Consider the following 26,567-nt stretch of genomic DNA (forward strand, 5'->3'; position numbering starts at 1 on the left):
TAGCGCCGTCGTCGAAGGTAAAAGTGGACGAGGTGATGGTAAAACGGCGACTGTCTATGTGACGCGGGTCGAGGGTGGGTGTCGATAGGTGGAGAAGGAAGGGGAATATATACTACTCGTACTTATATTATCATCAAGAAAGTAACGCACCACACAAACGCGCGTCGAACGAATACGCGCATATGCGAAAAGAAGGGACAGAAAGACAAAATAAGGGAAAATAAAACAGAATGCGGGAAGGATAGCAAGAGTAAAAACAAATCAAGAGAACCTACCCTCCGAGAAATTATTACTGTTGTTGTTTCTTAGAACCGGACTAGGAAGCCCCCGCTCCATTCGACTATCATCCACCGACATCGTCCTAGAATTCGACTGCCCTGCTCCACCAGCACCAACACCACCTTGCCTACCACCGAGATGAACATCCTGCCCCAGATCCACCTCGTCCTCGCTTTCTCCTGGCGTAGCCATATTCCCGCCCGCGGCAAGCCCCGACGCATTCCGCCGCGCGCGGCGCGCATGGAACGTCCGGCTCGCAGTCGCGTTGGAGAATATAGGCAAAAGGTACCGCTCATCAAGTGCCTGGAACCATTTTCCATCCTCGCCTATACCCATAAGGCTGTTCTGCCTCGGCGGCGGATGAGTTGTGTCGTTCGCGTTGTTGTTGTGGTTATCAGCTGAAGGAACGAGCGGCAGCACCTCTCCCCCATCGGAGTCGTAGGAATCCGAGGACGCAGACGAGAAGATGGTGTTTCCTTGCAGCACAGGCGACTGTTCACCGTTGTCCGGTCCCTGGTGCTGTTGCGAATTTTGATATTGGTGATTGAACCGTGACGCGTAGTGTGTTCCAATCCTTCCTGCACCTCGCGACCCGCTGGGCATATTGAGCGCACTACCATCCTCCTCCGCATATCGACTCCATCGACCACCGACGCCATTTCCTCCGCGGCCAACAAACGCATTGCGCCCAGGCGGCAAACCCGCCTCGTCCTCGTCGCTGCTCGCGCCTACATCATCCTCCACACCCGTCCGAATCCCTAGTACCTCGAGCATCCTCGCCGTCGTACCGCCAAATATGACCACAGTGAGAACCACCACAATCAGCACCGTTGTGCGCATCATCTGCGCATGAGGGCCGACGAATCCCGCAGCGAGCGCGACACCGACCGCACCACGCAGGCCGGCCCAGAACAGCATCATCTGGTGCGAGTGCGGGAGCTCTTCCTGGCGCTGTCCGCGCACATGCTTGTGGAACAGGTTGATGCCCTCTGAGAGCGGGAAGACGGCGGCGTAGCGCGTGAATACAACAGCGATAGTCGTGATGATGATGAACACTGGCCGGACGTAGCTGAACACAGGCTCGGACACGGGCGCGCTCGTGAAGAGCGACATGCCGAGGTAGATAAAGATAAAGTTCTCTGAGAGCCGCGCGAGCGTGGAGAAGATGTATTTGGTGGCGCGCTGGGTGCGCCGTGACATTGTGTGATATGCGTAGTGCTTCAGGGTGATGCCACAGAAGAGGAGAGAGACGATGCCGGAGCACTGTAACCCGTTTGAGAAGAAGTAGCATGTGTATGCGCAGAGGGCGACAAGACAGGACTCTATTGAGGGATATAGGTGGAGATAGGAATGCTTGAGCATCAAGGATGTCGACAGTCCAAACGCCACTCCGAGCGCCATCGAGACGCTAAAGGAGAGCAGAAAGATGCCTATGCCATGGAAGATGGATCCGACGAATATTTCTGTTCCGGTAAACCGACTCAGCGTTCTTGACGTTCAAATCCCAGTAAGTGCATATACAAATGAAAAAAAGGATAATTCTACGCACTCGTACATGACGATACTGACAGCATCGTTCAACAAGCTCTCTCCAAAGATGACAGTGTACAACTTGGGGTCGACCTTGTACTGATTAAAGATGGCTAGGATGGTAACTGGATCGGTCGCGGACAGCGTTGACCCAAAAATGAGGCACTCGATTAGAGGTAGCTTATCGGTGTCGATTCCAAGGTATGAGTATATGAATACGAGTATCCTGTTCTGCAGGTGTTAAGGATTTGCATCACGCAATATCGAGTTCATGCAGCGTACCCCACGCCTACAGCCGAGATGAACGTTCCAAGGAATGCAAATGTAAGAATTGACCCAAAGTTGCGGAAAAAGTTGTCCTTCAAGAAAATGAACATGAATGAGCGCTCAAACAGTAAACGGATGTTCCATACCTGCTTGAGCTCATATCCCGAGTTCAAAATAATTGGTGGAAGTAACAGATTGAAGAATAATGTATGTTTGAAAGTCTAAATCGAATTCAGAATACGTTTTTGCACAAAGTGATTGGCATGGAATGGAATGGAACAACCGAGGAGGCTGGAGGGTATACGTCTTCTCGTCCAGACGCACCGCCTGAGTAAAAGAGCGCCTATATCCACCTCCTCTCTGTTTGCCTCCAGCGTCCCAGCGATCCACTGCGCAAAAGTCCAGTAAAATCCCAAACTCACCAGCATCTCCCTGATCATCGTCCCCGGCGCGAGCCTAATAATCGCGCCAACCACCATTCCTGCAAAAATCGACACTAGCGTCTCGTGCACAGCGCGTATCCGCTTAATTTGGAGATAATATGAAGTCAACAGCGACAGAATAAGCAGCATGCAAACGAGGAAGAGCGACCATGATGAATAGTATTCCTCCTCCTCCGGTGCTCCTGCTGGTGGTGTCGTTGCCGCTGCTGCGACCGCAGCATAGGTTACTGACGGTATCTTGATACTCATAGCTTGATGTGGTCTTCTGGAGACTCAATTAAGGTCTACAGAAATGCCAGGTCGGAGGGTGCAAAGAGCTTTTGGTGGTTGATGGACAAACCCATGTCCGCGTATTGCTCGCTTCTGGGTGCTGCTGAGGTAATCATCAGGAAACAGGCACCATGCATCATGCATCTGTCAGGCCTGCCACAGCCCTCCGCCTGGTGTTGAAAAAATGAGTGAGGGATTTCAGTTCGTAGGTATATTAAGTGAAATAAGTATAGGTCTAGCTAATAATTTTAAAATCCCATAGGGGGGCGGCGGGCAGCATTTTGCCTCGCCAATGCCTCTTTACGGGCCTTTTCCATTCTCGCCGACAAATCGCCCTTGAACCAGTTTTTGCCGCGGGTGAAGGTCTCTCTGATGGTAGGCAGCTTGCCGTAGGCGCTGGGGGGAACAATGGGGATTTGCAGCTTGTTTCGGACAACAGGCATACGCATAATAAGTGTTTGGGCGGTGGTAAGAATGGCCGTGGTCATCAATGACAACAGAAGTCCCTGTAATATCGTTTTAGAAATCTAAATGTACATGGGGGGGCAAAGAGAAAAGCTTACTGAGGGGAAAGCAGCCATGAAGGCGATACCAGGGATTGTCATTACGCGGAACAGGTTCATAATGTGGGCCATATCCGGTCGTTCTTTAGTGTTAAGATCGCGTGCTCCGACCTAGATATTCCAATATCAAAAACAAGCGAGAAAACAGTGAAAATATGGACAAACCATAATTTGGACGTTAATGAGGGCGCATAGTGCTAGAGGCATGATGTACGTAGGATCCGCCACAGTCAAGTCGGGCAAGAAACTAACACCACTGTAGTGCAGTTGCTCGAGGGGCAATTTGCACAGCTTCTGCACTCCGAAGAAAATTCCAAGGGTGATGGGCATCTGCACCAAAGCAATAACACCTCCCAGAGGGTTGATATTGTTCGCCCTGTAAAACTCCTGCATCTTGACCGTAGCCAGCTTCATAGCGACAGGGTCCTTCTTTTCAGCCGTTCTTTTGATTTCCTGTTGAAGAGCCAGCATCTTCGTTTGGTGGGGTTGCATTCGGGCGGAGGCTTGCAGACCCTTGATCGCGAATGGGACGCACACTAACCTCCAGAACGCACTTCCAGCAATGATTGTCCAGAACCAGGGCATACCAGTAGAGACATTGATCAGCTCCAGAGACCACCGAACCAGACCGGCTGGTGACCATCCTGCGAGACCCATAGCAGCCAGGTCGCCATACTGCAGCGCAGCTGGCGCGTGAGTGGCAATGGCTTCGGTAACATCGGTGAGAAGGGTAGTAGGCACATCCGCGCTGGCAGCTGCCTCGGTTACTACTTCTGTAGGCAATGAAGTGGTTGCGTCTGTGGCTGCATCTGTAGGCAAAGGTGTAGTTGCAGCGGAGGTAGCGGGTGTTGACGACGATTCGGCGACAGCTGCTGCCGTCTCCTCTGTTGCCGGAGGAGCTTCAGGCGCCGCTGACGGTGGGGGAGTAGACTTGGAACTTGAGCCCCATAGTGACAGATTCCTAGAGCTTGGAGTCTGGATGTTATTTAGCGAACGGCAAGAAGATCCTGATGCCTTTTGAAAAGTAAAGTACCTCTCATTAGCCAGAAAGACCGTGTATGCAAAGTCACTTACTTGCAAAAGGGAAGAGAATAAGCGCGCGTCTGAGCGAGTCAAGCGTACTGACGAAGATTTCAAACTGAAAATGGCAGTAATTCAATGCAATCTCTAGAATTCAATATCATTCGGGACGCACCTCTTTGAACACGTCCTCAACGTCCCCGACCTGATACCCAGTCCAACCGAGGCAGCAAAAGCCATTTTGTTTCACTAACGTATATCCCACCACTCCGCTAGCGTTTTAAAGGCTTTAATGACCGAAATCACTGGATATATGGTCGTTGTAGGAGACACAACGCTACTTTTTGCCTTTTCCTAAATTTCGCGTCGGCGAAGCTCGTGCCGCGATGGTGCACGTGATCTCTCTAAGCGACGCCTAGCATTGGCGCCGCGCTGCTCTTTCTCCGCACTTCATGCGCCGCCAATCTCGGGTGGAACTCTAGTAGACGTTATCGTTCTCTTTGCGATAACCTACAACTATAATACCCACACAGACGACTTCACCGACATATGGATGAACCTAGACCACGCCGGCGCACATACAGGTATGTTTTTTTTTAGTGTGACATGCCATCCGGGATATCGGGATAGGTATCTTTGGACTTACTGAGGCCGCCTCGTGCTGACTTGCACTTTCCAACTCCAGAGGACACCGTCGAAATTCATTCCAGGCTTCAGATGTCAACGAGCTCGTCGAGATTCGGGCGAGACAACGTACGTTCCACGGAGCATACAGCCGCACCGCTCTCGGAGCTCTAGGATATTCATTGACCATCTTGCGCCTTTTCGAACGCGCATTCCACCGAAGCAAGTGTTTCATCTCGAATGCCTCATGTTATACATACAACTAATATAACCAACTCTTCTCACTCACTGGTACACCTGCACCTTTCGTTACATAGTTGGGCTACTCTTTGCCATTCTCGGAGGCTTGTTATTCGTGCTCGCATTCTTCCGCTCGCGACACTCCTACCACGACTTTGCGGACCGACACAAAGAAGCTCATAAAGTTGACCAGTGCATCAAAACAAAAGGCCAAGAAGGGACGCGCATCTTTGGTCGCCCGTTCGTCACAGCTGGTTGGATTGTATTGCAGGTAACATTTATAGTCGCCGCCGTCGAGATCGCGCTTCTCGTCCTCATCCTCCGGCATCACATTAACGTATGTCCCGGTCTATCAATATATTGCCTGGTTCATTCTCCTGTTTTATTCACGCATTTTCCTTTTCATAGACCTGAACATCTCGCTTGGGAAAGAGGGGAGACACTGTCAACATTTCTTAGGACGTATTCGTCATATCCCGTCTTTCTTGTATCATGATCATCTTTCAATTCTCGTTAATTTCCGTCCAGCTTCGTACTACACATATCTTTCTCGAAAAGCACCTCACCTTCCTAAATCGACTAACCGGCCTCGAGCTGTTCGCAAATCTATTTCTGTTATTTCTGTCATTCGAGATTCTGACGATCGACAGCTGCAGGGTTGCAACCACTGATATCTTCAGCTAGAAATTAGCCTATTGTGGGAAACTTGTTCCTACCCCACCCTCCAGGGTTCGTGAATGACGATAACATTTTTGAATTGAACTTCCCATTGAAGTAATCAATTTACGCCTTTGTATTGATCGAAGATGCTCCTGCCACCACCACCATCACCACCAAAAATCATCGACGAAAAGTTGACACTTATTCCCTGTGGCACAAAGTTCAAACGATTGGACTGACCACTGTCCTTCCTAGCTAATGCGATAAAACTCAATACATCATTATCTAACCCCCATGCAACCAGGTACTTGTGTATGACTTTCATGCACACACATACATCAAGCTCCGTAAACCCTGGTCAGCTGTCCTCTCCCGTCTTCGTAAACTTGCCGTCGGCTCATCCATATTCAGAAATCTCCTTCCTCAACGTGTGCACCGAGATGCACTCGATGAGCGATACGCTTTGCTCGTCCAATCGCATCACACCCCTTTGTTACATAATTACGCACCACTTGACTCCTCTTTCTTCTGCGTCTTTTGACATCTGTTTTCTCTAGTTGTAGGTATTTGCGCCGATACCCAGGGGGCTGGCGGATTTGTAGATGAACGCGGTTGTAATTGGTTGGTTGGTTCGGTGGTTTGGTCGCTGAGACGGCACGAATTCCAGGGAAGTGGGTAAGTGCTGCACCAGTTTCAGTCCGTGTTCAGAACTTAACTTTAAATACATCGCAACGGCAGATATGAGCCCAGCTTTTCGTTCCTTCGTCTTATTCGCTTTTAGATGCAAAATGGATCGGGTGGCTCCAATTGGGCGGTGTTGAGCATCTAAAACTACCGGAACTCTTCAATCCAGGACAGTAGCCATGATTTGTTTATGTGTCAAATGTCTGAACAATATGGTGTATAGGTTCCCAGTCCCTTATCTTGTGTACTCGATATGTTCCTCTGGCGGAAACGATCGTGGTTATTACACATTTAGAAGGGGCACACTCCCCAGAGACTGCTTGCTGTGGCAAACCTATTGTGGGAGCTCGAAATTGGCCAGAATATCTGTAATGCAGTTTATTGTCGCTGGACTTGATTTACATCTTCAAAGTATATTAAATACTGTTGTTCGATTTTAGCTATATGCTCACCCTCTTTGCCTCACAGGACGCGTGGACTATATCAAGTATTGTCCTGCCAAGTTCTTTGAGGATTCAATCGAAAAAAAGCTATTTCTCCGATATCGTTTGCCCAAATACAAGCATCTATTTGCTTTACTCTACAGTCTCTTAGTGTTTATAAACTAAGAGTTTTGCCCGCTTTCAGACGCATGGCAAGGTGTGGTCGGAATTCAGAGCTGCCTGCCCGGTATGCCCGTCGAATTAATTGAAGCCACCACAACTTTATTTAAGCCATACTCTACTTGACAAGACCCTTAAAAATTGAAATCCGCGCCGTTGCAGTCGCGATACCTTTCCGTCCACAGCCATAGCCATAATCTTTCGAAGTTCGAACATACCAATTTACGGAAAATCGACGACAGTCGAGGACAGTGTTTGCTGCGGACGGGATCACATCTTTGACACGTTGGAGCACCGTTCATATGTATTATTCAGGTTTCTACTCACCCACCCTGTCGATCGTCCCCATGAAGGCTGACTATCGCAGGTCCCATATTTATTTTATCTATATGACATTCCGCCAAACACTCCGAGTAAGTAACGGCATAAAGACACGCAAGGGAACGCCGCGGGGAATGAAAAGTCTTTCCCACCACCAGTTCAACCAGCTCGATTGCTTTTTAATTTTAGCTATTTCAGGACGCAGTGCGACAGCTCCAGATCTCACTCTCGGACTCGCCCTTCTGAATCCGGTCTCCACGATTAAGCCAAAAAATCTGGGGTTCAGGACAACGTCTCGAGGCTCCGTTTCTCAACGGCAGGATATAAGAACTCGACGACGTTACAGGGACATTGACTCAGTAAATAAAATCCATTAGAACCCCAGGCTTCAAACACCATAAACAGAATAAACCAGAAAGAAATCTTGGACGATCCTCGCTTTGTTTTTATTACTTACATAGGTCACGTATACTTATGTAGCTAAGTCTGCGGTGCGCAATCCGATTCAGAGGCCGTTCCATCACCATGTACGTACATAATTGTGGGCAGGAATTTCGCGAAGCTAAATCCCTGAATTCTCGTAATGGGGCGCCTACCGCGATTTTATCGGGTGCTAGTGCGGATTGTCCTTTCCCTGAACCAACTTACACTGGTCGGCTAGATAGATAAACGGAAATGCTGAGGTTACAATCTCCCACCACAAACCCAAGTCCAACGCCAAGGACTCGTAGAGGCTTCTAACCAACTTCTAATGGGGGTTTGAACAAGCCAACTAGCTTCTTCCGAGTTGTATGTACCCCAAACGAATTATTTTCAACTAATTTTCTTGTTCTAAACTTCTAATAAGAACTTTAATTAATCGCCAAGAAATGGGTTTGTTTGCTGCAAAAGGAGAATTCGTAAGTATTGTGCGTCATCGTTATTTTATCGCCTTTTGGGTTGATTCAAAGACCCTGACGGAGATCGTCTTGAACGAATTATCATCATCGAGTACATATAGATTGAAACGGTAAAAACGTGTTAGTTTGCTAACGCCTGTTGGCTGAGGGGGATCGTGCTCCATATAATGATTTGGGGAGATGATTGAGCATGTACAACCTAGGTGGGCAGATACGACTGGTTTCCGAGGTTTACTAGACGTCTTTCGATTCTGTACACGAAGCTCTTATCGTCGAGCAGGTATCCAGGAACTGGGAGTTTGAGACGCTGCCCGAGGCCGAGTCTATATAACTTTCTGCCGTATTGGTGCTCGTAAATACAGACACATGTGTATACCCAATATTTCTACAATAGATACCATGACGCCGAAGGGTCAGCGGAAATGAAGTAGACTAACAGAATATGGGATTTACAGCACTAGGGCTACGGAAACTGGGAAGTATAGAAATTAAGTGTGATAGAAAGGCTGCAGAGTGACAAGAGGCACAAATTTGGACTTAATGGCTACAATAGTGGCTCTAAGAGGCCGGTATATGGTTGGTAAATTTAAATGACAGGCTGGTTGCTTAAATTGCCTGTCCCGATAAAAAAAGATGAGCAAGATACATAACCCCAGCGGGTACAAAATACAATCCAAAGAAGAAATGCAAAAGAGAAAAAGAATTGGAAGGGTTTCAAACCTCAGATACACTAAAGGTAAGGTTTAGTCAGTCGATAATCGCCTGGTCTGTTCAGCCATTGCCAATGCATACGGGTTTCCTGTTGAAGTCTTGATCGGCTTTTCAGAAGTCACGGGCGTAAGATGAAACCGACCACGTACTGCTTCCCCATTCCAAGGGCCTTGCCTCTGGCATCCGGTCCAGTTCACCGGGTGAACTTGATCGTATAGGTGCAGGCTCGCGTTCAGGTTCACGGTGAGCTGTAGGAAACGGGGGAGGATCGGACGTCACAGGTGCATGACTTAGAGTGGCTCCGTCATGATGACCAGGCTCTGGGAATCTCAGTGTGCTCGGGTTATTGGTCACCACATCGTAGCTTGGAGGTGGAGGGTTCTGCGCAGCGTAACTCTCAAAAGTGGCTCTCCTGAAGCTATCTAGCTCCCTTCTTCTTGCATCTAGTGTCTCGGCAACACGCATTAATCGCGCTCCTGCCGCGTCGGCTCGTCGACGTGCAGCATCGACCTCAATTTTCAGCTGGTCGTAATGACGTATGTAAGCCTCGATACGGCAAAACAGGCAAGGAAATTTCTTACCCTTTGATTTGCTAAAAGAACCTGTGCAGCCGATTGCTTGATTTTGTCTGGAAAAAATCTCATTAGAGCACTACCAGCCTAGGGATAGAATCAATTAATATTACTGTGGAACGCCATATCTGTAAAAATATTGTCGAAGAAAACATCGCTCACGATGGATCTGTTCAAAAAGGAAGTAAGAAGCCGGTCGCTCAGCATTCAACGGACCTACCCTTGAGCTATATTGACGCGCCCGACTGGCTGAACCGCTGGTGACTCCCGTACAGCTTGATCAACTAGCATTTCTACTTGGAAAGCGTTAGATTGTGCATTTCGCAATGCGTTTCGCTCCATCATATCGGCCATTCTAGATAGAATTTTAGTATCTCTATGTCACCACCTCAAAGGCAGAAATGTTTAGCGTACGTTCCACCGCCCCACATATCTATTCAACAATTAGCATGCTAGTGATACAGTAGAAGAAAAAGAAAGAAGAATCACCGTAACGAGAATACCCTAATGCTTCTTGCATGTTCTTCTGGCAAAGATCCATTGCCTTCGCCGCTCTCGCCAGTAGCTCGGCTGCTCGACTTTCAGCGTTAAGATTTGCTTGGATTTCTCCGTATTGTCTTTTTACAGTTTCCAGATCATACTCTAAACGATCATCTTCTGGAAAAGCTATGTGACAGCGGAGATGATGGCACGTATGCATGGTGCGCATTAGCACATATTTACTCTGTAAGGTTGAGGTACAAGCTTGCCTTCGGAGGGTCCATCAAATACCCGTGCATACAGAGCTTGCAGTTCTGCTTGAGCTGATTCGTACAGCATTTGCTTTTGCTGTAAATCTGACATCTGGAAAAGATAAGTCCAGGTATAGAAGGTTAGTAGCCATATTGCGAATGATAACCAGGTCCGTTATCGAGGCTCACCACGCTCTTAGCGCTATCAAGAAGCTGCTGGATGTTCACTAGATTATCTCTTTCGGTCATCTCCCGCTCCAAGGCTTCAACATACTCCCTTCAAAAATGCAAACTGTAAGCATCTTTACAAAGAACAAAAGAACGCGCGGACTCACCGCTCCTCTTTGCTTTCTCTCGCCTCAAATTTTTCTCTCTTTCCCAAAAGCTTGTGCGCAAACCGCTTCGTGGTTGCATCTCGAAGTGCCTCATGCTCTTTCCGTTCCTTCTTCGTCTTCTCCGCTAGCCGTATAATCCTTTGTTGACTCGCAGATACCTGATTCTCCAGATCTTTGATGTAACTCGACTGGTTCTTCTTGGCCACTGGCACATACTCGAGTTCCGCGATAGTGTTTAGGAGGCGTGTGTGGTAGCCTGCGTTGGCGACAATGGCTTCTTGGGCGTCCATAGCTCCAATAGCTCCAAGGGGCCGTGGGTGTGGTGTAAGAGAGGAGAACAAGTGAGATCACCGAATTTGCATAATGTGAAACTGTTATAACCATTTCGCGTCAGGTGGCAGTGGTGCGCCATTTACAACCTGGACCACAAGTCCTTGTGTATTGTATTTGGGCCCAGCCTTGAATTCACACATTATATGGCAGAAGATATGCACTTGAATGCGTAGGCTGTTCAAAACTCGACCCAGTTAGCACAAGATTTGCACATATGAAAGGATTGCAAGCCAAAAGCTGTGCAGCACGTCACCTTCGCGGAAACCTGTTTACAGAATGCTGTGCAGCTACTAGAAAAGCAATGCATATGAAGTCAATACTATAGTTACAAGCGCTCAACTACAGAGCTACGTCCAAATACAAATATACATGAAAACCATAATACTACTACATGAAAGCATAAAAAATGTGTGAGCAATACTACAATGAGGTCAAAGCAATGATTACTAGTAACAAAGAAAAAGCATAGAGAAGAAAAGTCATAGATATAAATGAGATAAAACATTATCGCCTGCGACTCATCACAAAACAGCCTTCATAACCAGGAACGTCGGCAGGGCTGAGTGTGTCTCTCCATCGACCAGCGAGATTCCCGTTCGTGTTGCCGATAAGGTAGCCTCGATACAACCACTTCCCTCTATCACCGTCAACCTGTAGAGATATGGTAGTTAATCACACGACAAGTTCAACTAATAATGAAAGACAAACATAATCTTTCGAGAGGCTAATAAAACCATCGCACGGTCGTATTCGACCTACAAGGTTGAATTGACCCCATGCCGAATGACCCTATCGAACTGTAAGAAGAGAGAACTTGGGGGGACACGTTAAGGGTGACAAACCTCGCCAGTGATGATTATATCCTGCACGCGCGGGCCAGGTTCATCTAGATTTGACCGCGAGTCTGATGCAGATGCTCGCACATATCGTCTGACCTGCGAACTTCCAGAACCTTGGACGGTGAGACCTTCCCTATGCTCACGTATCTGGGTCCCTATCGGGAAATATGAACGCAATGGGTCTCCTGCACGCAGTGGTGTCACAGAGTCAACATCCATGTCGATTCCGGAATCAGAGTCAGAATGTTCGAAAGCAAGTAAGTGGTGTTCTCGAAGTTTCCACGTCTGCTGATGTCTCCCTACAACGCCTTTTTGAATGACTGTCGGAGAAGCACCCGCAAGCATAGCAGCATAAGCTGTAAATTCAGTATACTTGGTCTTTTAGTTAGACAACGTAACACAAAAATAAACTTTGAAATTACCGTAAAGAAACCTTCCCAGACCCCTTCGATACTATGACGCTTGATCAGAACACAGTAACGAACAGGACAAATCAAAATTTACCTCCCAGGCTCGAAACAGTCTGTAATGTCTCTTTTGGATTTACTGAAACATCGTCCCCATTCTGAGTCCCACTCATGGAAAGACTGGGTGGCTGAATCAGACGGGGGGAGTGGTATCGATCGTCTTTTGTTGACGAGAGCAAGGAATGAGAGGATGGCAGGTGCAGCAAGTGGAGGTGGTATCATGTCCATTGGCTTAGCGTACAAAATTGTGTCCTCGAAAGGCCTCCGGGCTTTTGGTTCAAACTCGACCCATGGAGTCGTTGTTAAGTCGTACTGTACCAAATGATGATAAAAAAGATGCGGATCACGGATTTGCGCAAACTCACAAGGTGTGCACCAAGAGCCATTGCCTTTAGAACATTCAACGGAGATTCTACACCATCATTAGTCGCAGTTTCGTAATCATCTGTTCAAGCATCAACAGACCGACAAGCACATCATAACGCCATAACGCACCAGTATTCAGCAGAAACCAGAACATCCACATTCCCAGTGCTGTCTCTGGCCTATTGACGGGCCACTGACCTATCCTGATGTAGTATATTGCCAGAGAAGCCCCGTGAGAGTCGAACCAAAATTCTCGTATCCATTCCTTCATTCTCCCATATTCCACAAGCTGTCGCTTGTTCATCTCCTCATTTTCCAACATCATGATGTAGGCCGTGAAAAGGACATCATATACTGACATTTTGAGGGTACTTTCTGCATCTTCGTCTTCCGCGCGCCTGGCTTGGGTTGTTGAATCGAGTCTTGCTCGAAGTCGCTGAAGTGTGACGCATCGTCTGCGCAGCTCATGTGCAAGCGCCCACGAAGTTAACCGGACCGAACCCAGGCGTGCCAGCGGTGCCGCAGTATCGAACTTGCTGCAGAATATTTGTGCATAAAGATGGTGATTGGCCTCAATCGATAAGCTTGCATGTATCTTGCGATTGCATAACAAAAGCGGTACAAGAGACGATGGAGGCCCCAGCAAGGAATCTGTGCCAGCAAAGAATGCTATATGTTCAAGTACCTCCTGGGGCACTGTATGCAGAGAGTGTGGTCCATTCATGAAGACTGGTGGTGAAACGGTGACAAGTCGTGGTTTGGGAAAGCTCTCCTTTCTCAGTATTTTCCAGTGAGCAACTGCCCCGGCACCCGGGTATCCACCTTCCCGATTGAGCGACTGACGCTGTGGCCTCCGCGCGAGACGTCATTGAAGGTGATGGCACTCTCTATCTCAGTACTCAGTACTCGTCCTAAGTTATGTCTCTAACATGATTTCAAGATACTCATACATGCCTGTCTCCGTCAGCATACTCATTGCTATTATAACACGGTTAATAATATCATTATTTCTTTGATTAATTGAATTCAAGTGACGCTGCCATTTCCAACAAGACTACAGTGCAAATCAATCAGATTCTGCGTGTATTACTGAGTACAGACAAGAATATAACTAAGCTTATGTACATGACATACAAATATACAGCGGTTGTGTGAATACGCTGGTGTGACATATTAATATAAGAAGAGATAAGCAGATAATTGACAATGATCATTAAATGATCAACAAACAAACAACGCTGCGCTCATCAAACGTTATGTATGCTAAAACTTATTGAAAGAAAACGTAGCGTCGCCGGTATGGTTTTTGCTGAGACTAAAGGCCCCCTCAAATCGGGTTTCAGAAGTACCGCGATAGTGCCTCATCCTTCCGACAAGATTTTGCGACGAGGTCACTGGGTAAGAACGAGTTGATGCATGAGAAAAGCTATAAAAAACTAAAGTGTATCTGCACACACCGTATCCGTTAAGAACCATTTTCCCTAACTGAGGATCCTATCAACGAATTAAGAGTCAGATGTTATCCCAGTGGAGAAAGAATAAGCTTTGAGACGTACAGGATCGCTTTGAACAAGGGCCAGAAGTCCGTCGTGTAACCTTACACGCCCGATAATCTTTCTGTATCCACCCCATGCCACCCTATATCGATCCTCCGTCTATTCATGGTCAGTCCTGTTTTTCACCACGGTCCGATATTGGATGACATGCCTTTGCAGTAATGATAATATCTACTATCGAGGGATGTTCTCGAAGAGATGATTCGCTGTCGCAACGAACATGTGTAGTGTACGTAGTGAGAAAAGTCCCGCCCTCGTCCGTAAATTCGATGCCGCCCTAGTCATAATCAAGGTCAAAAGGGTTGAAAATTCGCACAGTAATCATAAAAACGTACAGGCGTTTGACGAGCCTGTATATCTTCTGGGAGCCATGCCTCTTGGATTGCATTCTGTTTACGATTGACAGGGACAGTGTACCGAGTATCGCAGCAGTAGTGTTCTTCAATGGTCAAGTAAAATGGCCGTCTGGTTTCCAAAACAGAGGGATGATCGAAAACTGCAGGAGTATGGATAGCACTGACATCACTGTAAATTCCATGCATCTATGGGAGGAGACGTAAGAATAAATAATGACAGAGTAAGATTCGACAAACGTACGATGAACATTCCCTGCCATTGCCCTGTGAGGGACCCCAGCCTGTAGAACGAAGGCTGGCACAGGATAGTGTCGGGGTTGGTAGCAATCGACGACGATTGAATGCCAACATCTATACCTGGGAAATCCGCGAAGCGTGTACGGCAATGATTAAAAAAATGTCGAAAGTCCTCGGCACAGGGACCCTCCAATCCCTGCTGAATGGCCTCCGCACGGGTCTCGCAGGTGACATGTGCGGGTATCTCAGTGACAAACTCCGCATCCACTCGGACAAAATACAAAAGAGTAGCAAAGATTGCCGCCAATGGGGGACGTGCCTTTCGTTTAACTGCTCCAAAGTAGTCAATTTGTTGAGGTGGGTATGCAGATATAGGATATGATGGGTGGGTCATATTTAGAAAAGACGTAAGAGGGTGAGAGGAATCAGCGAACTCAAAACTATCCGGTGACAGACAAGAAATAGAATACTGCACAATAACGATTTAGGTCTGATTTTGAAAGATAAACCAATAAAAAAAAACTGACTCGGAATGAGGCGAACGTGATGGGTTTCAACATTGTCACCATTTCCGTACGCGCATCTGGATGCTCGGAGCCCATTACTCCTGATATGACGGTAAGATAGTCAGGGTAAAAGATTTAGGTAAGAAACGTACTTGGGGAAGCAAGCGTCCAAGCAAGAGCGATGGCAAGAGACACATTTTCGTCAACGATTGGCCAGCCAAGGTTATCCCCAGCGTCATCTTTTAGTCGAGAACGCAGATACGAGTCCAGAAAAGTAAGAGTGCCCACTCGGAGCAATTGCTTGATGTTTTTCTGGCTCGTATCAGAGTCCTCGACCATGAGATACGCTATCCACAATGCCTCAGTCAGGCCAGGATGGTCGAACATTCGATTTTTGAATATATGGATCGCTTCAAAGCGGCGTCGCATCTCTAAAGGAGCATGCTCGTGGATAACATCCTTGGTAAGGCGATATATGGGGCCGCGAGCGTCGAATTTTTGTGCAAATATCAGGAAATACAGCTGACTGGCATTTTTCGGAAGTAGGCGCTCCCAGAAGATACGACAGACAAGCATACAGTTTAGAAGTTCCTTCGGGGGACCAAGTGGCGAGGCAAGGGTGGCGAAGAATACAATTTTGTGAAACACCTCTGGAGGTGCTCGAAAGATGTTGCAAGACATGATAGTATGGAATGGTGAATGAAAAATTAGAAATATTAATCTTACTGGCCTCTTTTAAGTGGTCATCGTGTTGTGCTGTAAATGCTGCTTAGGTTGGATGTCCCAGAAGCCAGTTGCCTTGCGCTGTAAACGGCCTTCATTTTACGACTCTGGTTCCCACGGCCAATCATAGACAACCACTTACCGGGTCAGCGTTTGTACTGCATGCAGTAATTGTAACTGAGCCACCAAGCCAATGCCCCTGTTCTCAGAAAACGGCGACGTTGGTTTGAATCTTGAGATTCCAAGGGGAAAAAGGATGGGTTTCGGAGATATTTTTTTTGGCAAGTGTCTCTGGATCCATTCATGAGCCAATCAGGTGGGTACGACAGGCCTTTCATACCAGGAATCTCCCGATATACGCCCAAAATAATAGTGGAGAGGCGATCGCGGGATCGCGTCACTTGACAATTTGGTGACGGCGTGAAAAGGTTCGACGTGCAAGTCCGAATCCGCGCAAAGCCATCACGGATATCCATTAGCATCAAAACATAACGAGGTCGATGACAATTTCGAGGTGGGAACACAAGAAGGTGAGCCGTTGACGGCTAATGCCGTTGAAAGTGTGGAGAGAACATCCTAAAAGAAAAGAGCCATCGCCAAGAGCGAATTCGGGGAAAAGAACTAGTAATGAGTTGGCCGTCCTATTTCTGTCGGGACAGGCTGACTGGATTGCATCTTCTGAAACACGAAGAAGTGTCTCGGGATCTGTTTTCTCTTCTTTATCTCGCTGAACGTCCAGCATTGAGAATGTCTTCTGTTCTTCGATGGAAGGGCTTGAAAGGGGCCGCGACAGAAACCTGTTGTTTGAGGTCCTAGTCCGGTGTACACCCGCAAGCAGTTCCTTGGATTCTCCTAAAACTTCAGTTTTACTCGTGCATCCTAATGAGGTATTCGTTTGTAACAATCTGTGGCGAGAAGGATTCGGAACCGGCATGTGGTCAGGTATAGTATCCAAGTTTAGGGCTTTCGTTGTGGTTTATTGTCAAAGGGGCGGAGTTTGTATAGTAAAAGCAGATTACGTCTTTCGTAAGCCAACTACATTGAATTGGCAAATTATGATCGCCGCTTTGTGTTGCTGCCGAAGACCAAAGGAGCATAACTAGCGTGGCAGTGAGCTTTCGCCAGCTTAAAACGATTCTTGGCTGACAAGATCTTCGACCTCGGAATCCCGGCAGCCTTTTATACTCAAGTTGGTTTTAAACTGGTAAGGAACAGGACATCCAAACGCTTTCCTTCGTCATAAACGCGTGGCATTTGCGTGGCCTGAGTATCATGGAGGCCGTTACGGCCGGAATGTGCTACCCGATTTAGCATTAATTAGGGCATCCAAGACGTCCGTGCGGGAGGTGAGAAGGATAACCAGAAACAATGAAACAAACGCCCTATGTGCAATTTTTTCCTACAGAGAATTTCAAGGTCTAAAACTGTTTGATTTATTGTATTTGTGATCATGTAGACAGTAAGTGTAACTTCATACCAGTAAATAATCCCCTGGCAGTCGAAAAAATTGGCATCTTGTCTCGAGGTAGAGAGTATCGGAGGGACGCAATGACTGCCCAGTACGGTAAGACTAATGTAAAATCTCATCAGACAATTCTCTTTTATTACCACATTTGAACAAGTGTAGTAACAGGTGAGTCGCTTGGTGTGGTTACAACCTTATTATTCATCGTGAAAAAGTATAAAAGTGGATATGTTTGCAAACACCGTACGTCGGGCAGGCTATACACTCGTTGGATCTCTAAAATACACGAAATAAGACAAAATGTATCCGATTATTAGCGCTGGATCCGGCGGACACGGTGTATGGGCAATCATGACATTTACGGCCATTTTTGCGGTGATGATTTGGGATTAGGAGAGATATATGACGTCGAGTCAGCCTAGAATCCCTCCTGAAGCCTACCTTTAATATCACTCCAAATCAAGGCCCTTCCGATAGGTGATGGTAAGACAGTCAAAACCCTACGCTCTTCTTTTCGGTGATTAACGCTCCACGTTTATCAACGGTCGTATAGTGTGGTAACCGAGGAGGATAAATGTCCTTTATTAATATCTCTTGCATTTCAAATTGCATTTGATCCTATGAAGTTGGTCGGCTATCAGATTATTCTGGCTTGCCATAATTATTACTATTACTATTAGCTCACATCACAGGTATATGTATACAGGGCAACTGTGTAGACACAGACCCACTTACTTCTCAGCGACATGTGTAATTACTCTCAACATTTATTTTAAGCCGTTGCCTTAGAGCGCCGCTGTCATTTTCTAAACATCATAACCAGTTATACTGGGATACTATCTCAACTGAAAACCATTCATTCCACACTCTTGAGGGTGAGCTGTTTTCAGAATTTCCCCACGAAATATCATGCTCAGTTGAGTTAACAAGGGCCGGTAACTCAACTATCGAGTACTTGTTTCATGCATGAAATGTGTTAACGGAGATGAATATGCCTCTCATATTCCATGCGCTCTCTTAACTGCGCAGTGAGCTCTCCGGGCTCTAGAAGGGGCCACTCACAGCCAATCGTAGTAGCATAGAGAAACTGTTCGCTGACCTTGAAAACTGAATTCGGAGTTAGATTTTCGGCGCTAGAGTCACGTGTTGAGATCAGATAAATGCGGGCCGACAGCGATCACGATGCAAGATAACAAATTTTTGGAAGAATATTCTTTATCCTCAACCGCCATCATGTCTGCCAACCTCTCCAAGCTCGAAGCCCACCTCGCCACCAGGTCCTACGTTGAAGGGTGAGTATTTGGTGTTATGCGTGTAGTATTAGAATACTGACCTTCATCGAATCAGATACACCCCTTCCCAGGCCGATGTGACCGTCTTCAAGGCAATTTCTGCTGCTCCTGATGCTGCCGCCAACCCCCACGTTTCCAGGTGGTACAAACACATTCAATCCTATGCTGCGGAGCATGCTTCTCTTCCCGGATCTAGCACAGCCGGTGAGGCGTTTGTCGGTGGAGCCGAGGCTGCCCCTGCTGCTGCTGCCGATGCAGAGGATGATGAGGAGATTGATCTCTTCGGTTCCGATGAGGAAGAAGATGCCGAGGCCGAGAAGCTCAAGGCTGAACGTGTTGCTGCATACAATGCTAAGAAGGCCAACAAGCCAAAGGCTGTCGCTAAGGCATGTACATTTTGCTGGATCTCGTTTAGGGCTCCCATTTACCACCCTATTATTCAAGTCCGTCGTTACCATGGATGTGAAGCCCTGGGATGATGAGACTGACATGGCTGCTCTGGAGGCTGCTGTCCGCTCGATCGAGCAGGATGGCCTTCTCTGGGGTGCCAGCAAGCTCGTTCCCATTGGTTACGGTATCAAGAAGCTGCAGATCACCCTTGTCGTTGGTACGTTATTCCAGTCTTCCGCTTTGATTTTATCGTGTATTCAAAATATCTCTCAGAGGACGAGAAGGTCTCTACAGATGAGCTCCAGGAGAAGATCGCTGAGTTCGAGGATTATGTCCAAAGCACTGATATCTCTGCTATGCAAAGTAAGTCGACAGCTCTTATCGATACGTCTATGTCTAATTGTGATGCGTTGCAATAGAACTCTAAGTACCGTGGATTATCATGCATAGAATGACATTCCTTGTTTGTACACATACCTAAGTACCATTCTCGGTGATGATGAACATGAACACAAGTGCCTTACATCCATTTTTGAGTCCCTTTCGTCAACCATGTATCCATGGTATCTGCTGCATCGGGAAGACAAAGAATTTCGTCTTAACAGCTTTCCCTCGGTCTCTACTTTTCTTACATACGTTAAAACAGTAACAGAGCCAAGTAACAGGACCACGGGTATCAGGATTTAAGCATCTACTGGGTCCTCGTGTTCATGTGTTGGGGAGAAGGTTTCATTTCTGACTGGGGCAGTTCATTGGATAACCAAATGGGCTCATGGGGACATGAACACAAAGGCTATCCAACATTATCGGATATTAAATGCCCACAAACGCTAGTGTTAGGTATGTGATTTGCTGCCTCTAGGACGATGTGATACATCTACTGAACGTTCATTTCTGTATCCCTATATTTGGAAAGTTCACCCTGAGCTATACTTTCACGAAATTGGGGGAAGACGCAACTCCGAAGCCAACGCGGTCCCTCCCGGAGTCCGCCAATTCCACACATGGGTGGGATTTCCTTCGTGTACAATTACAATGCAGATGGCCATTACTCAAATGGGTGAGCTGATGATATTTAATATAACCTCGTTTCTTACGACTGACGTATCATATACCAATGTTTAGTGCCAGGACACATGCCTTGTATTGGTTCTCAACTCTAATGCTATTCGTCCCTTTCATTTAGGTTTTCAGGACCTATTTATGGCAACATTCTTCTATACACCTGCACGGGTCTGGACTCAACGTCTTTGTGGTGCGCTGATTGTAAATTTTGCCCAGTTGTCCCTTCGTTATCTCCCCAACTGCTGGTTATACCAGCGGCACTAAGATCTGATCCGCAGATTGCAGATCTCACTATCAGCGTCATATGCCGCAAGTTAAACTGAAACCTACCTCAAACCGCCTTGCGTGTATTAACATGGTGCCTATGAGCTGCACATTCTCTTTATGGGCGCTATCGTTGTATCCTTTAAAAACTGGCATTCTGGTTAATAAGTTAGAGTCACCAAACGCAAAATATGGCTTCATACCTGGAGACAATTCCCCTTGACATTTTACAACACATTGCCGTTCTCTCGGGATCGTCGTCTGCGTTAGAGCCTCCCGGAAATTTATACCGACTCTTGCAAACGTCCTCCACCATCTACCAATCGTTGAATGCCCATTTGTCCCCCCACATCTACTCCCGATTATTTTCTTCTAAATTCGACACCAGGGCGCATTGTCGAAGGTATAGAGGTCGACTCCCGGACTCGGCATTCGCTGCCGAACTGTTATGCCGTTCGAAGCTGCTTAGACGCTCTCACCGTGCGGAATTGTCCACCGATGGACTGATTCAGGACTTGTGGACGGCATTATGGATGTTCTTGGAGAACGACAGTCTCAACGAGCAACAACTTCTTGCCGCTGGCTTTCCCCATTTTCTCTTGTCTTTGGCCCGTATGAAGCTCTCCGATACAGACACAGACGGTCGGACCGACAACTACACAATTAAGATGCTCATCATCTGGTTACTTAGTTTAACCCTCTCCAGGCGTAAGGAGACTTTCGCGCTCGGAATCGTTCCGTGGATGCTGAAGTTCAATTCTATTTTCAGAAATTATCATGGACATGTCTAAAGCTCACCGAGACGAGCTTTATGGCCTAATCTACCCTTACATATTTATGGATAAGCAGGTGAGATCGCTTCCATGAGGGTGTGATATATCCCACGCCTTGCTAATCATATTCACCGTCCTCCTTGGTTGTCACTTTTTGGCCGTGCGCACTCTGAACCTTTACGTGCTTCTGACGACGGTGTTCAGGAAATACCCCCGAAACTTCGGACTTCAGGAGATTCTGGCCACACTATGCCAGTGTACGTCTATCTGTGTAGACAGATGCCCCTGGTCCCAGAACCTGCGATCGCGGCCATACATCTGACGCTTGTATTACTTGAGAGTAACACCCTTCAGATACCACCACACCTCCCAGAGACTCGGGCAATTGCAATTGCAACGTTGAGGTCAGGACCGACGATAGAGGACTACAGATTTATGGCGTCTTATGAGACTACGCTCTCTAAAGCGACTCACCGTTCACCAGATCCAGCGTGTGCTGCTTTACCCATTTCGACAGAGCCAGATCCGAGCACGAATAACGACATGTTCTTTGGTGCCATTTTGCGGTCTTTAGGCGAGGCACAGAGCACAGAGACATTTGCTTACACCCCGGGAACAATGTCGGGCCTATGGGAAGGGGTATTCAGAGTTAGTCCTCTCAATTTTTGGTCACGTCTATCTGAGCGGCATTTTTGAAAGAGGCTAACTGGATTTAGATTTTGAACATGCCAATCACAAACATCGATTCTTCTGCAGACCACGACTCTCTGTTTTCTTCTGGCCTTATCTTCCCCATGCAATGTGCCATGGTGGAGTTCGTATGCTCGGATTTTGGAATCCAATCCAATCCGTTAGACCCTGATATTCTGGTCGACTCCGACATTTGTCCCCCGCATTTGATCAGCACGGTGAGAAACTATAGATATTGACATTCGTCAAGTAATTTCCTCCGCTTACTACTGACAAAATCTCTATTTTGCGCAGAATGACACCGAGCTCGCGTTCAACGGTCGCAGATATAAAAAGCACACTATCCACTCAGGCACAGCGCCGGCCAACGACGACATCGAAACCAAAATCCCTGCCCAGGAGGCGCGATCGTGCTCTGACGTGATGCTGCTGGGCCAGGTTTGGACTTCCTTTCCCCGTATATCGACGTATATCATTTTCTTCTAACGAGGCACAGACGCTAGACGACTACGATCAAGCCTGGGGAGGCTACAAGTTCTCTGGAAGAGTTACAAACAACGGGCGGGTCCTTCTCAAACGGGAACAGGTAAGCACCTGACAAACTTCCCTCACTGAACGTACAACTCATTGGGAACGCCCACCACATTCAAAACAAAATATCTTGCATTTATAAATCCTGGTTCCCGCTTTGCTGACTCCCAGAAATACACGGATGGCCAACAGCGCGGTGTTTGGATATTCGAGGGATATTTACGATCCGACTCGCTTCTCCTTGGACGCTGGAGAGTTTCGGGAAATCCCAGTGCCGTCGACAAAGGTGTTTTTAGCATGGGAAAGGCTCGCGGGAGATAGCATGTTGACTTTGTTCGTGAAGATCAGCTGGGGTACCTTGGGGATTGGGACGGCGGATTAAGGCGCGGGTTCGTGGTGCTACTAACACAGATTATGGGCAGGGGTGGAGGGGGTGTGGTTCGATTTGCCTTTTGCTTACTCTATTTTGTGTATCTTAATCTCAAATGTTGATTGTTTCCTTTTTTCATTCGTCGGACAATTTTGGCGCCAACCTCGCCGATCATTCCTTCCCCTTTGAGAGGTGGTCGATGCTTAAATTATACCTTTTTACGGCCTTAATACCCTAACAATATCGGATCAGTTCGACAGGAAGTGAAGCTGACAAGGCACGAGGCTTGAATGTGAGTGTAAATGTGAACATGCCCGTCGTTGTTCACAGGGACCAGGGAATACAAGAAACTTAAGGCTACACGATGGTAGTCGACTGACTCTTTCTGTTCCTTTTGGGTGTCCGTGATGAATGTCAACTGGCACGAGACTAAAAAGTAGAACACGTAGTACTAGTTAGCTTCCAGGCGTCACTGATGTTGATGGCGGCTGAAAGTTATACTAATTCTGACTAACGAAAGCTGGCGTTTTCTCATAGAAAGGATTGTTTTCCTGAGAGCAGTGTCCATCAATAAGCAGTCGATCGAGCGTAGTCTGTCTTTCGATTCAGCGGTTCTAGTCGACGGCGGTGAAAAAAAAGAATCGTGCCGCGTGCCAGTGTGCGTGCCAGTGTGCGCGTACGTATGTACGTATACACTGGATTGCCTCACGACACACCCTGCCGCCGACGACTGACGAGCTAGGAGTATTATTGATACAGTCAAACTCTCAACATAAAACGCGTCTGAATCCAAAGGTGGGTGGTATTTATCTCCGCCTATGATAGAATTTACTCTCTGGGCGGCGGCGAAGACCCAAGCGCATAGATGCCTTTTTCACCAGATGTTTCATAACTATGCTGGTTATAATAGTCGGGAAGGAAAGGAACAACTCAATTCGGGAAAAATTGTTGCGGGAAAGGTAGATCGATACAGACATGGAGATCTCGTACAGACAGCGCGCGTATAGTGGTTTGGGTACGGGAAGGAGAGAACGAGGCTCGGGAAAAAATCGTTGCAAGAATGTAGGTAGTAGATTGATACGGAAACACGCTTTGTTATACAGCCAAAGGAAAGAAAAACCGTTCCGCCTCGCTTCAAAGTTCTATCATGCGCGTCAGCTTCATGATCTACGTATGTACCTGGGACCAAACTTAGGCCGCCCTTTGGACGTGAACGCCGTTCTTCATTTCATTTACATTTTTTTTTTAGAAAAGAGATTACATATGTCAGGCGAATCGACCGTGATGCCGACATCCCTGCCGTCGCATCATGTCTTCTTTTTTGTTCTTTTTTGACATTCAGCCAGCTAGCTGTACTTACTCCGAATGCATATGTAAGATTAATTCTTGGATGGATGAAAAAACTTTGTCGGCCTGTGATTGCAGGTTGACATTGTGAATTGCCAAGTACGTTCATTGGTCACGCAAAGGTTAAAAAAATATACATATTCAACCAACAATCCCTCACAATTCAATTCCATGGCATACAAAATACCTGTATCAGTCTAGTATTTCAATGGTCTCTGTATAAATATATCATCTATTTCGACAATATCATTCACTGAATGAATGATGATGACAATGATGATGAGGGCTGGCATGAGTAGGGCTGAGGGAACAATGAATTAAACGGATAGTAAAGAAAGCCATATCAAGTGAATTATGCAGTAAGATAGAAGCGCAAGTGTATTGTGTGGAGTGGGTGCATTCGTGAATGGCCGTGCCCGGGGAACAGCTGCGTCGTCCGAAGTGGGAGTGAGAACAAATAGCGAGATAGCGCTGAGGTCATTGAGGCATTCAATTGTATGCATTAAAGCATTTTCGGGAATGGGCTTATCAATGGATAGTATTTGGCGGTATTAAAGTGTAGACTGCATGGTCCAGACTCGGAAAGGTTGAAGGTTGAAGGTGGAGGTGGAAGCTTAAGCCTGTAGCTGGACCAATGACATTGGTGAATCCCTTCAGAATACAGCGGGTATGATATAATCCCCCTGTGCAGGATTAGACTCCAGAGTCATTGCAGTCAGCTGTTGGCACAATCTACAGTGTCAACTCACACCCACCCAACCCCAAAATAAGAACATGGCCACCACATTCTCCCGAGTTCTCAGATGCGTAGTTATCGGATCCATCGCGTCCTGGCAGGCTCAATGTGTCAGTGGACAGACGGGAGGGCGTGTATTGCGCGCGCGGGCGCGCACGAGATGCATACGCATGAGAGATTGCCTTCAGTTAGGGGATAAGTTTAAAATATCATTCGGTAAACCTGCATCGATAAACTCGGGTGTTCAGGATCATGATATCCTCCGTCCTGGGTCATCCCCCACACACGCATTGTGCGCCTGTGCGCCTGACCCTGCTCATGAGCTGGATATTCAGGCACATCGGGGGAGCTGCGCTGCGCGCTGCTCATTGCTGTTCATGCGAGATGGGAAGCCGGATATCGAAGATGTTAGCCCAGTGAGGGGTTTCGGAACCTACCCAGCGGGCACATCCACGACTGTACATTGTAACAGTCATCTCACCACATGAATATTTTTCCGATATCGACGTGCGCAGAAAACATGACGTGTGTTCGAGTCTAGAAGAGAAGAAATGTAAAGTGAAGTGAAGTCGAAATCAAGAAGCAAGGCCACTTCGCCCCGTCCAGCAGAGTTCCGTCAGACGACCCCATGTTCTTTACCCACAGAGGCTGGAGCCGCGACGCGCGCAGAAAATGTGAGATCCTCGCGAAGTTGAGAGGGTGAGAGCGCGAGCTGTGCCGCATAACGTTACTGTCAAAGAAAGTAAAAAAAAGGGTAAGCGATCAAGAAAGGTGCACCGGAGTACTAGCGTAATTTGCACGGGCAAATTTGAAATTCGGAAACCTGGATAACCTGTCACTCCAAATCTTATCAGTTGTAACCTTGATTGATACATTTCTCCCTCATAGGTTGAGTTGCGTGGGTTTGATAACGGGTTTACTTGATTTTCTTACTTCATTGATGATGGGAGACCATTGGAAGACCTAACTTTCGCAACCGCCTAACGTACCTATGTTTGGCTAGAGTATCATTTTCGTGTTACAGACTTCTTTTCAGGCCTTGAACGGAGTTTCACGACATTTACTTAACGCAGGGATTTGAAAGGTTTTCTTCAGCAAACGGAAGGTGTAATAACGGCACGAATTATGCATACCTTTCGAGTTTCGTCTTGATGCGCGGCGCTAGGAGTTCACGGAGTATACTATAGCCAAGTTGTGTTTGATTTCCACAGCGAGATCGTCGAATTGCACCCCTGCGTGGAGAAAAATTCCTGTCTTGCCGTAATTTGTGATAAAAGTCTTTCGCCCAGAAAACAGCAGAAAGGCGACGTAAACTGGATGTTCATTGTCGGTCTAGGAAGTCTTGCGCCTAACGTCAATGTCTTCTTTGTGCATGTCGCCTTTTGGTCAGTTTAATTGGAGCGGGTAGCGTTTCATGAGGTTACGCGTCCACAAGCATCCTAATGAGCGCGTTGATTCAGAGCGGAATTCCACGCGAGAACCGCCTGACTTGGAGATTGTGGCCTTCATG

The 26,567-nt window shown here is 47.1% G+C and overlaps 8 protein-coding genes across 8 annotated transcripts; 3 read left to right on the forward strand and 5 right to left on the reverse strand.

Moving 5' to 3' along the window:
• Positions 1-261: 261 nt before the first annotated feature.
• Positions 262-2,768, reverse strand: JR316_0011016 (putative Na(+)/H(+) antiporter C15A10.06; the record flags this gene model as incomplete). Its single annotated transcript, XM_047896680.1, has 5 exons — positions 262-1,768; positions 1,829-2,035; positions 2,092-2,168; positions 2,223-2,297; positions 2,499-2,768. 5 exons carry the CDS (start codon positions 2,766-2,768, stop codon positions 262-264), a joined length of 2,136 nt encoding a protein of 711 aa, XP_047744725.1.
• A 269-nt stretch (positions 2,769-3,037) lies between these two features.
• JR316_0011017 (Mitochondrial inner membrane protein OXA1L) lies at positions 3,038-4,612 on the reverse strand (the record flags this gene model as incomplete). The annotated part of the gene is made up of 5 exons (XM_047896681.1): positions 3,038-3,295; positions 3,353-3,463; positions 3,518-4,366; positions 4,427-4,490; positions 4,548-4,612. 5 exons carry the CDS (start codon positions 4,610-4,612, stop codon positions 3,038-3,040), a joined length of 1,347 nt encoding a protein of 448 aa, XP_047744726.1.
• A 309-nt stretch (positions 4,613-4,921) lies between these two features.
• On the forward strand, positions 4,922-5,650 carry JR316_0011018 (uncharacterized protein; the record flags this gene model as incomplete). The annotated part of the gene is made up of 4 exons (XM_047896682.1): positions 4,922-4,956; positions 5,058-5,218; positions 5,314-5,573; positions 5,645-5,650. The coding sequence occupies 4 exons, from the start codon at positions 4,922-4,924 to the stop codon at positions 5,648-5,650; spliced, it is 462 nt and encodes a 153-aa protein (XP_047744727.1).
• Positions 5,651-9,145: 3,495 nt separating this feature from the next.
• On the reverse strand, positions 9,146-11,041 carry JR316_0011019 (uncharacterized protein; the record flags this gene model as incomplete). Its single annotated transcript, XM_047896683.1, has 10 exons — positions 9,146-9,201; positions 9,263-9,635; positions 9,695-9,741; positions 9,799-9,854; positions 9,906-10,040; positions 10,100-10,118; positions 10,175-10,351; positions 10,435-10,528; positions 10,606-10,693; positions 10,752-11,041. 10 exons carry the CDS (start codon positions 11,039-11,041, stop codon positions 9,146-9,148), a joined length of 1,335 nt encoding a protein of 444 aa, XP_047744728.1.
• Positions 11,042-11,588: 547 nt separating this feature from the next.
• Positions 11,589-13,625, reverse strand: JR316_0011020 (uncharacterized protein; the record flags this gene model as incomplete). The annotated part of the gene is made up of 8 exons (XM_047896684.1): positions 11,589-11,735; positions 11,793-11,873; positions 11,927-12,295; positions 12,346-12,376; positions 12,428-12,702; positions 12,756-12,802; positions 12,856-13,532; positions 13,600-13,625. 8 exons carry the CDS (start codon positions 13,623-13,625, stop codon positions 11,589-11,591), a joined length of 1,653 nt encoding a protein of 550 aa, XP_047744729.1.
• Positions 13,626-14,019: 394 nt separating this feature from the next.
• On the reverse strand, positions 14,020-16,092 carry JR316_0011021 (uncharacterized protein; the record flags this gene model as incomplete). The annotated part of the gene is made up of 8 exons (XM_047896685.1): positions 14,020-14,150; positions 14,214-14,250; positions 14,313-14,411; positions 14,533-14,589; positions 14,648-14,854; positions 14,910-15,374; positions 15,433-15,512; positions 15,564-16,092. The coding sequence occupies 8 exons, from the start codon at positions 16,090-16,092 to the stop codon at positions 14,020-14,022; spliced, it is 1,605 nt and encodes a 534-aa protein (XP_047744730.1).
• Positions 16,093-18,832: 2,740 nt separating this feature from the next.
• JR316_0011022 (translation elongation factor EF-1 beta subunit (eEF1B)) lies at positions 18,833-19,968 on the forward strand (the record flags this gene model as incomplete). The annotated part of the gene is made up of 5 exons (XM_047896686.1): positions 18,833-18,891; positions 18,947-19,277; positions 19,336-19,498; positions 19,555-19,644; positions 19,928-19,968. The coding sequence occupies 5 exons, from the start codon at positions 18,833-18,835 to the stop codon at positions 19,966-19,968; spliced, it is 684 nt and encodes a 227-aa protein (XP_047744731.1).
• Positions 19,969-20,801: 833 nt separating this feature from the next.
• JR316_0011023 (uncharacterized protein) lies at positions 20,802-22,925 on the forward strand (the record flags this gene model as incomplete). The annotated part of the gene is made up of 7 exons (XM_047896687.1): positions 20,802-21,318; positions 21,380-21,459; positions 21,588-22,031; positions 22,100-22,291; positions 22,368-22,511; positions 22,570-22,659; positions 22,776-22,925. 7 exons carry the CDS (start codon positions 20,802-20,804, stop codon positions 22,923-22,925), a joined length of 1,617 nt encoding a protein of 538 aa, XP_047744732.1.
• Positions 22,926-26,567: the final 3,642 nt, after the last annotated feature.

The sequence above is a fragment of the Psilocybe cubensis genome, chromosome 10 (assembly GCF_017499595.1).
Source record: "Psilocybe cubensis strain MGC-MH-2018 chromosome 10, whole genome shotgun sequence".
NCBI lineage: Eukaryota > Fungi > Basidiomycota > Agaricomycetes > Agaricales > Agrocybaceae > Psilocybe > Psilocybe cubensis.